Source organism: Halyomorpha halys, unplaced genomic scaffold, assembly GCF_000696795.3.
Source record: "Halyomorpha halys isolate HHAL.00 unplaced genomic scaffold, Hhal_1.1 Scaffold210.1, whole genome shotgun sequence".
NCBI classification, from domain to species: Eukaryota; Metazoa; Arthropoda; class Insecta; order Hemiptera; family Pentatomidae; genus Halyomorpha; species Halyomorpha halys.
In genome coordinates, this window is record NW_027113191.1 from 117,229 (window position 1) to 127,971 (window position 10,743).

The window sequence follows — 10,743 nt, forward strand, 5'->3', positions numbered from 1 at the left end:
GTTACAAAGATAATTCATTTAAAAAGAAGCCAGTGTATCATCGTGTCACTCACCATTTCACCATAGCGAAATTCCAAAAAATTGAATGGTCCTGTTCCAAAGATTATTCCTATTTATAACTTTCTAGAAGTGAGAAAAACGAATAACAACTTTATCCCTTAACATTGTTCGTTAATAAAAGGTAATGAAGCCCGAACCAATCGGCCTGTCTAGACTTCAGCCTTTCCTCCCGTTCGTATTAGATAACAGTGGATTGCTTAAAAATCTTTTGTTAGGTGCTGAAAGAATTGAAAAAGTTGAATTTGAAAACTAATCTAATTTTTTTTCTTATTAGTATATGTCTTCTAGCAACTCTATATTTGGGCAGCACTACTTGTAATATAAAGCATTTCTCTCTATCTTTAATATATTCAATTAAATTTTTACTGGCATTAATTTGTTTTATTTCGATCCAGATATAGAGAACATTTCAATAATTCAAATTTAAGTCAACCTGAAGGTCTATAAATGAAAATGGATTATCTAACTAGAAAGTATCGATTAGCTCTGGTCATAGTTGTAAAATCAAAATTAGTATTTCCTTTCTGCAGCCATTAAACACTTTTAATTATCACTGTCTTCTTTGTTTTACTCACTTTATATTATAATTAATTTAATGGCAGTTTCACTCAACAAGTTTAATTTTAATTTTCTCTTAGAAATTTATTACAAGATACATTTAGATGTACTGTTCCCTTAATTGAACCTCCTTCCTCCAAAAATAAACTATATATATATATATATATATAGTTCAAAAAGAACACATACGTACATACATACCTGTTCTATTTGTCAAAGAATGATTGAACTCTATGAAGCTATATTGTAGTCTTTAACTGTTATGGCATACTGCTTGTTCATTTTATGTCTTAACACCTTATATTATAAAACAGAGTTGTGCAAAAATTATTTGATTGACAAGAGACAATTACTTTTTTATTCGATTGACGAGAGACGAACAAATTTTTATTCGAATAAAAATACGACTAAGCAATCCGAATACTTTTTAATTCGAATATTTAAAATACTATTTCAATCGAATACAAAATTAGTCGGATACATATTATTCGAATAAATTTTTTTTTAAATTCACTTATTTTTTTACCACCTTCAATTTTTAATGTATGAAGGTCCCATTTCACATATTTAGACGAGTATAAAATTAAAATGCTATCGATTTTAAGATCCCATATCGATTTATTTTAATTTTTTAATTTCTAACACATAGGGGCCAGTTTTTAGGTATTCAGATATGCAAAAGATGAAAACGCTTATCGATTTATATGAACTTTTCTGATTTCTAACATGTTAGCGTCTCTTTATATGTTTCAATATATGCCAAAAATGAAAATGCTATTGATTATATGATCGCGTATCGATTTAATTATCGCATCTCGATTTATTTTAACCTTCTTGATCCCCAACATGTTAAGGTCCCTTTATATGTTTTGAGATATATATGTAGAATATGAAAATAATAAAGATTTTAGTACCGCGTATCGATTTATTTTACTAAGACAAGAAGTCATAAAACTTAAAATAAATCGAAACACAATCTTAAAATCGATAGCATTTTCATATTCTGAATATCTCAAAACATACAAAGGGACCCTAAACATGTTCGAAATCAGAAAAGTAAAAATAAATCGATACGTGCTTTTAAAATCGATAGCTTTTCATATTCTGCATATCTCAAAACATAAAGAGGTCCTAACATGTTAGAAATCAAGAAAGTTAAAATTAATCGATACGTGGTCTTAAAATCGATAGCATTTTCAAATTCTGTATGTCTCAGAACATATAAAGGGACCCTAGCATATTCGAAATCAAGAAAGTTAAAATAAATCGATAGGATTTTCATATTCTACATATCCCGAAACATATAAAGGGATCTTAACATGTTAGAAATCAGAAAAGTTAAAATAAAGCGATAGTATTTTCATATTCTACATATCCGAAAAAATTAAATGGACCCTTGTATGTTAGAAATCAGAAAAGTTAAAATTAATCTATACGCGATCATAAAATATATTTGTGTATAGCTGTAAGACAAAAAAAATGTCGTCTTTATACGAATACAAGCGTATTCGGATGGTTAATCATTTAAATTTTTCGAATAAGAGATTATTTTTCTTAAAAATGAACGAATACAAAAGTATTCAAATGGTTATTCGAATTGTTTTGCCCAAATAATTAATTATTCGTGTAAAATAATGAATAAAAAAGTATTGGGATGGTTAATCATATGTTTTTGTACGAATAATTGATTATTCGAGTAGAAAATTCACAAATAAAAAAGTATTCGTCTCTCGTCATTCGAATAATATTTGCCCAACTCTGTTATAAAATTACTTACTGAACCGCTACTTAAGTGATAAGTTTTTTTTTTTAATGGTCAGTAAAATTTTAACTTCTGTTCTCAAGTCTGGATTGTTAATTATTTAATAAAATAACCACTCAATTATTATCATGAGGATTAGTGGGTACCAAAACTAATCCTTTACATAAAGAACCAACAAAGTTGAATCATTATCTCACCATTAAACATATACAGTACACTAATTTACCAAGAAACAGTATTCATAAAATTTTTAAAAAATTGTTTATTTCTATTGCCCATTACATTATATATCCATAATATTTTTCATTTCTAATAAAATTTTACATGAAAATGTATTCAATTAATAAAACAATTATCTTGCACATTAAAATATAAAAAGATTTATATAAATTAAAATATATATACATAAAAAATTGTACATATACTTCAGCCTAAAAAAACATTGTTTTCCTTAGATTTATTTTTTTTCCATAATCCAAAGTAATCATTTATCTAGAGAATAGTATGACAGAAGATGGCCAACATAAGTTAAGCATTAATTATGTGCTTGAGAACATTTTGAAGCTGACATGGTTCTTCCACTAAAATATCTGTTTTGCAGAGTAGATTAAAGTTACTATCTAACAGATGATAAAAAAAACACTATAAGTAAAAATTTCTGTTTTGTCATTTATAAACTTCCAAAGAGCTTTAAATGTTTTATTAGGAAGAAACACAGTAACTGATTTTATAATTGAATGTAAAATGACAGTCTATGTAAAACATTTGATCATGGGTTCAAAGGAGATAGAGGTGGGCAGGTCTAATGAGACAGTATAATTGATAGAATTATTCTTAGAAAATTCCTCCCTTTGAATTTTTAAGTACAATTATTTCATCTTACAAGTATATAGTAAATTAATTTGGAGCTCGCCAAAACAACGAAGTCAATTTTACAGTTGTAGATCCATTCTTCCAGAGCAGTGATATAATATTTTTTATTTTTACAACAATTTCAATATTTTCTATAGTGTTTAAAACACAACTTATTTTGGGCATTTATTGACTTCTCCCCAACTCCCTAGAAATAGTTTCCATTGGCCAGTTGAGTGCCTAAGGAGCAGGTACTGGTAGAGGTGTGTGATTTTTTAATCTTGTGGTATAGTTGGGTGGCAATGGTGGTCCAACATTTCGACTGAAGTACTCAATATTTTTAGGGTTAAGTAGCCCTATAAGCTCATGTAAAACTGTAGCTTCCAATTTAATAAAGTGCACTAATTTATTTATTAGTGGGTAGGTTTTGAATAGAGTTCATTCAACACTATTTACATACCTCAATCCCTTATTCAAACTATTTATAATTTTTTGTTTCCTATGAAAATAACATTTAAATCTTATCAAGGATGGATTGGCTACTGATAAAAAGAAACATAAAAAAGTTGGAAAAATTAAATTATGCTAAGAGAAAACAACTCTCTTTCCTTATTTAATTTGTTATAAATTCTGAAATGTCTTTTTTTTCATCCCTCAGAGGGAAGGAATGGGATTACATACTCCACCTCCCAATTCAAACTGTTTATCACTTTCTTCTTCACTATTTCCTGGCAAAGAACATTTAACAAGTTATCAAGGATGAATTGGCTACTGAAAATAATAAACATAAAAAAAGTTGATAAAATTAAATTAAGCTAAGAGAAAACAACTCTTGCCTTGTTTAATATAAATTTTGAAATGACTGTTGTTTAATCTCCCGAAGGGAAGGAAGAAGGTTATATAAAGGAATGTCTGGTTTTTAAGATGTCAAGTGTGCATATACTTACACCAGAATACATAGAATGAAATCAATCTTTTTTAGTCTTGAATGAAGTTTTACCTACAATTGTCTTTAAGAAACAAATAGTTTTACAAATGGCTAGAATTATGATCGAAAGAAGAAATAGAACAAAGATGATAATATCTAGTCCTAAAACTTCAAATAGGGATAGGTGCTGCCTCCCTGGTTTCAGGTGACTCGCTCCTTTATGCCTAATAACATACTCGACCCAATAAACTGCTAGTTCAAGCGCTGTCTGAGGTTTGTCCTTAAGAATTTTAGATCTTTCCATTGCTACTTCTTTATACCTGCAAGTAAATGAAATACACATGAATTATACAGGTAAGGATGAATGTAAGCTTTATTAGAAGAACATATCTGTGACTAGAAGCAACAACAAGCAATCTCCAAATTTCAAATTCAGGAAAATTACTAAAAAACAAATTGAACATTTTATTTATTGATTTATTTTTTCCATTATGGGTGATTTATAAGCCATTTTTTATTTTCATCAATTTTACATTCATAATATTCCTTTTTGTTTCCGGCTGACCGTCCATATTGATAATACTATTTTTCATTGTTTTATCTTGCCTTTTTCCTTTTTTTTCATTAATATCCTTAAATAGTTATTGAAAGATTATTTTTTGTATGATTAATAATCAAAGTTTTGTCAAATAATTATTTAAGGATATTAAAAACATTTAAGAAAAAGAAAAACAACAATGAAAAAATAAGTAGCACCTGAAGATGGACAATAGTCTGAAACAACTAAATCAAGAAAAATAAAATATTAAAATAAGTAGGCTAATAAGTTATATATCTGATTTAATTTAATTAAGGGATATTTTATCAATGTAAAATTGATAAAAATAAAAAAGCTGATAAATCACTCAGAAAGGGAAAAAAAAACAATAGAAAATTTCAAATATAAAAAACTGTCTTAAAATAAGAAAACTACTTAAAGGTTTTCAGAAACAAGGATGGACATGTGATTTTTTTCGTATAAAAAAGTAACTTGCACAGAAAATTTTTTGAGAACATTTTTTTTGTTTTTGCATTCATAAGTTTAATCCTTATGGACAGGCAATGGAACATAAAAACTAATAATATCTAAAAACGGACATTGGTCGTTGTTGGGGCAGAGCCAGAGATATGTAGGAAACGTAACCAGATGTTTCTTAATATTTTAATGAAGGTAATGATAATTGTAATATGTAGGGTTAATTATTTAATACAAATTAATCCTCTAGTAGATGAATTAATTCAACTTCATAAATTTAAAAATGAAAAATCAAAATCATTTGATTGATGTTTTATCATTTTTTTTTCTGTACAATTATAAAGACACCAATTAATGAAATGTTTTTGGTGAAAGTCAATTTGATTTATAAAAGTGAGAATGAGGATTGTCAGTTTCTGTTAGTAATTTTGTTTTGGAAGCTGAATGGGAAGATTATTATTCCTTATAATAATTATTTAAGATTATATTATAAAACAAAACTCACTTAGGATTTTTTAACACTTCCTTAACATTAGTAAGGAGAAGTTCCTTGGAGAGTTCTGGCAGGAGAATAACCGTGCCAAAACCAGCCTTCTCAACGAATCTCGCATCAAATTCTTGATCAGAAAACAAGGGAATACATACAAGAGGAACTCCAAAGTACGCTCCCTCTGTAATACCATGAAGCCCTGCATGCGTTATGAACATCTTAAGGTGTGGATGAGCTGTAAGAACCAAAATATAATATTACACATTAAGGGTGAGTTAGTTGTTCACTATGTGAGGGGAAGATGGTTCAGAGTGCAATATGTGAGGAGCATAAAAAAGTAGAAATTATTTTATTAGTTCCAACATTTCAGCCAGGATTTCAGGGCTTCATCAGGGTTAAGAACAAAATCAAGATAATAACTGTAATGAGTAAAAGGAAAATGTAGAATAACAAGATAATAACTGTAATGAACAAAAGGAAAATGTAGAATAACAAGATAATAACTGTAATGAATAAAAGGAAAATGTAGAATAACAAGATAATAACTGTAATGAATAAAAGGAAAATGTAGAATAACAAGATAATAACTTTAATGAATAAAAGGAAAATGTAGATCAACAAGATAATAACTGTAATGAATAAAAGGAAAATGTAGAATAACAAGAAACATAAGAAGATAGATAACAGATATTATGTGAAAATAATTAGTATTGAAAGAAAATGTACAGTCTAAATATTATAAGACAAAGCCAGTATCAGAATATAGTAATAATAAAATAATAAAAAGTGAATAAAATAAAATAATATACATATACAAATTTATGAAGTAAGTAATTACTTTGTAAGTAAATAAGTACTTAATTAATAATTCTTTAATTCTGTTATTTTACTTACATAATTAATTAATTACATATAAATTTTTTTTCTTACTTTTTTCATAACCCTTACTTTGAATAATTTTTTTTTACATATACAGTAGGAATATATACAATCCATACTTCGGTACTCTGAAGACTCCAGTAATCTGAACTAGCGTAAAAAAAAAAAAAAGTTACTTTTTTTGAGAAAAATTAGCAAGCAATTACATTTTTATTTTCAAATAAAAAAAGCACATGTGTAAAGGACATTTTTAACTTTCTGATCTATAGGTGTACATAATACCTGTACACAGTTTTGATATCAGGTAATCTAATTTCTATAAAACGTTCATATTTTGTTGGAATTAGAAATATATAGTATCTATTCTACAAATCATTTAATTCTATAAAACTAATTTATTTAATAGTAGGAACATGTATATTACAAATTTTGTTGGTGAACTAATTTTTTTTGTATCATATTTTAAATAAATCCATACGAGTATTTTTGGTTTTTATTTATATTTGTCTTCACTGCCTGAAGTGGGCAACAGAAAATGATAAACCATGAAACTGTAGCAGTAAATACTTCTCTTAAGTGTCAAAGAAGAAGCAGTGAAGAAGTTTTTGTAGAAGTATCAGCAAAAAAATAAATAAATAACCGACTTCATTAAAAAATATTAATTATTTAAAACTTCAAACTGTCATATTTACTATGAAGTATGTACAAAAATTTAAATAAATAAAAATAGTTATGTACATTCATCACATTATTGAGTTTTTTTTGCACCATTTTTCCTAATACTTCTTTAATCCGAACTTAAACACTTACACAGCAATCAGTTAGGATTACCGAGATTAAACTGTATTTGCTTATTGCATTTACAAATGTATATTATTTTTTTACTTCCCTCTTTTATAATTTTAACATTTATCTGTTCTCATATTGTTTTTATTTTCTAATACTTATACTATACATTTGCTTTCCATACCACTAATGCAAATATATCATCTGTTATCTTCTTATTATTCTTAGTTATTATCTTATTCTTTATTTCATTTTGCTCATAATAGTTATTATTATGTTCTTATCTCTTATGAAGGCATGAAAGTCTGGCAGAAATGTTGGCACTAATGAAATAAATTGTAATAGTGTTCTTCACTGACCGCACCCCCGACTATTTTTCTCCTCATACTCAAAAATTCTCTGAATATCTTTTATATTTTGAATAGCTAGGGTAATTATCTTGAAAAAAGCTACCTAATATGCTGGGTTGTGGCATCCATGTTTTTATAATAACATTCTTTGGTTTGTTGGGTACATCCTCAGTGTGCCATTTCATGAGCACCGTTTGATCCAACTGAGCAAAAGCGTCGAAAAGAACTGAAATCACTTTCCCTTCCAATTCTTTACCTCGGAGTATTGAGCCGAAGCTTAAAAATATTACGCCATTCTTTGCTTTATCCATAACATCCTTCAAATCCTTAAAAAAAAAAAAACCTTTAAATTATTTACTTTCAAAACTTAATTTTAACATCATTAAATGTAGTAGGTAATAAAAAAAATTATTAAAAAAGTTCTGATCTTATAATATGCTGTTTGACCCATCTGAAAGGCTACAATAATACATCAAAATTGATCAAAATGATGTATGATCCTCAAAAAAATGTTTGATTTTCAGGCCTAAAATTTGAAACGAGTGAACCATCTTAAGTTGATTTATGTCTCTAAGACAATTTAGTGAGTTCACTTCGTAAATTAAATCGATAAACAATAAAAAATGTATAACTTTCTCACTTTTGGTAATTGTTCAACATGTGATATGCTCAACCCTCCGACAGGAATAGTATTAGGCTGCAGAGGTTCTGGATAGAGCAGAGAAGGATGGTAATCCATCAATGTTAAAGAAACGTTTCTTAACATAGAAATCATCGATGGCCTATTTTTGCTACCAGGATAAACCATATACTTTTCCATTTGTCTTTCCTAAAAAAAAGAGAATAATATAATATAATAAATATCACAGAACAATGATCTGAATTTCAGTATAATTAAACTAAAATATCTTACCTTATTCGGAACATAATGGAAGTATGCTACAGAAAATTCTATCAAGTTGACCAATAAATTATCCAAGCGTTGAAAAAATGTCATCTCATTTGTGTAAGGAGTACGGATATTTGGCATTAAATGGAAAGACATTTCATTTCCGCTCAAATAAGCTCCCCAAGGAGTGAGTGACAATGGATGTATACCAACAACAGGAACATTAAGTTTGTGTCCAAGTGCTACCAGTGGTTCTTGAGCGTAGAATGGTTCGATTATAACAAGGTCATAATCTAAATTTTCTGATTTGATAACTTCTTGTAAAGTTGGGTCTTGGAATGCAACTTCCATTAAATCCGTAAAAATGCGCCAAAAAACAGGGTATAATGTGTACAAGTTTCTTCTGACCACAAAATCATCTAGTTAAAAAAAAATTATATTCTAATTAATTGTTATAAAATATACTGCTAGAAAAACATTTGAAAGACAAAGGATAATAATATATTTCTGGCATACTTTTTCAAAGGAAAATGTTTAAATTTTACTAGGAGAAATAATTTCAAAAATACTTTTCCAAAAACTGTTGAAATTGGAGTTTGTCGATTTGTCAACTGAAAACACCATTTGGAAAATTAGTACGACAAAAAATTGCCTCAATGACTAATATAGAAATATCTTTTCTCTAATTAGCCAAGAATAATTTTTAACTCTAAGTAAGGAGGTAAGTGAATATTGTGTGCTGCACCTCACCTCACTCGATACCTTTCATAAGGTCGATTTCATAATGATAAGAAATTTTGTAGTTACATTAATTCTACCCTGAAATAATTTTTTTAAATGACCTCTATGATATACATATCCCTCTTAATATTATGCAGTCCGCACAGATTTACATCTAACTTTACAAGGTAACCAATCTCTTTTTGATAAAAACCACTTTAGTGGCCGGTAGTGATAAAAAATTACATTCGAAATTCTAAAATTGTGCTATAATATAACTGCTCCATTCATGAGATGTCAAAAAAATAAATTATGTAGGGACCCATGACACCAGGGTGTTGTCACCGGTAACTAAATTTGGTTTGCATATGACACTACATTGGTGTCACCAAGGGGTGACCTCATGAAAGGGTTCATTGAGGCAAATTTGTAAATACACTTTCGTTCTCAAAATATTCAAAGAGTTTTTTAGGGGGCAAATGTCTACACGTTTGCCAGACAATGGCAAATTCGCACAAGCACCAGTATTTGTTTGTACAAGTTGGCCTGACTTTGAGGCCAACCCAGTGGTTATCAGTTTTTGGGCACAAATCAAAGGGCACTTGTGCTGCATCCACGTGATTGTGTTCAGTTAGTCTTCTTTGATTGTGTTCCGTTAGTCTTCTTTGATTGTGTTCAGTTAGTCTTCTTTGATTGTGTTCAGTTAATCTTCTTTGATTGTGTTCAGTTAGTCTTCTTTGATTGTGTTCAGTTAGCCTTCTTTTTTAGAACTGTCAATTCATGAATATTTCTGATCTTCAAGTTTTAATTAGTTCAAGAATTTCCCTAACCTTCGGATTCAGTAATTAACTCTTGTTTAAGATTTTGTCTTTTAAAATTTAATGATTCGGTGTTAATAACTAAACGTCAAACACCACTCATCAATCTGTGCTAAAGGTAATGCATTAGGAAACCACCTGTTAAAAACAATATATACAATCATACACCCTCATATAAACACATACAGACAAACATCAAGACCATCATACACATCCACACTTGACCTACTCCTCACGCAACAACCACACAGATTCACTAACTGTACCACAGTAGAGATTAGTGACAATGACCATCTACCAGGTACGCCAACACACAAGACCAATCCCACCTACGTCTTCATATATAATAATCATTATTTATTCTGGGGTTGATCTTTTTAGAATAATGTACAGGCGTCAAAATTAGGCTTCAGAGCCTTAGAGTGAAATACAAAATAAAAAAAACCGTGCCCGTGTAGGTGCCGTGAGGCGACATATTTCCGTGACAACGTATACTCTATGCTAATATTACATAAATATAAATTAAAATCAATCCAATGTTATATATTTGAAATAATAAACCAGTTCACATATTGAATTCAGATATTTATTTTTGCTTGGTTATACATTAATTAATTTTTATACATATGATATAAT

General features: G+C 28.6%; 1 protein-coding gene across 2 annotated transcripts in view; it reads right to left on the bottom strand.

The window, feature by feature from the left end:
- Positions 1-3,524: 3,524 nt before the first annotated feature.
- The window catches only part of LOC106679603 (UDP-glycosyltransferase UGT4), a 20,727-nt gene continuing 13,508 nt past the window's right edge, over positions 3,525-10,743 (bottom strand). For both annotated transcript variants that reach the window (XM_024359771.2, XM_067050772.1), the window contains exons 3-7: positions 8,594-8,988; positions 8,321-8,509; positions 7,784-8,006; positions 5,681-5,900; positions 3,525-4,480 (exon numbers count right to left, since the gene is read on the bottom strand). In XM_024359771.2, coding sequence (XP_024215539.1) covers positions 4,201-4,480; positions 5,681-5,900; positions 7,784-8,006; positions 8,321-8,509; positions 8,594-8,988 — 1,307 coding nt within the window. In that variant the 3' untranslated portion in view covers positions 3,525-4,200. The remainder of the gene's footprint in view (positions 4,481-5,680; positions 5,901-7,783; positions 8,007-8,320; positions 8,510-8,593; positions 8,989-10,743) is intronic.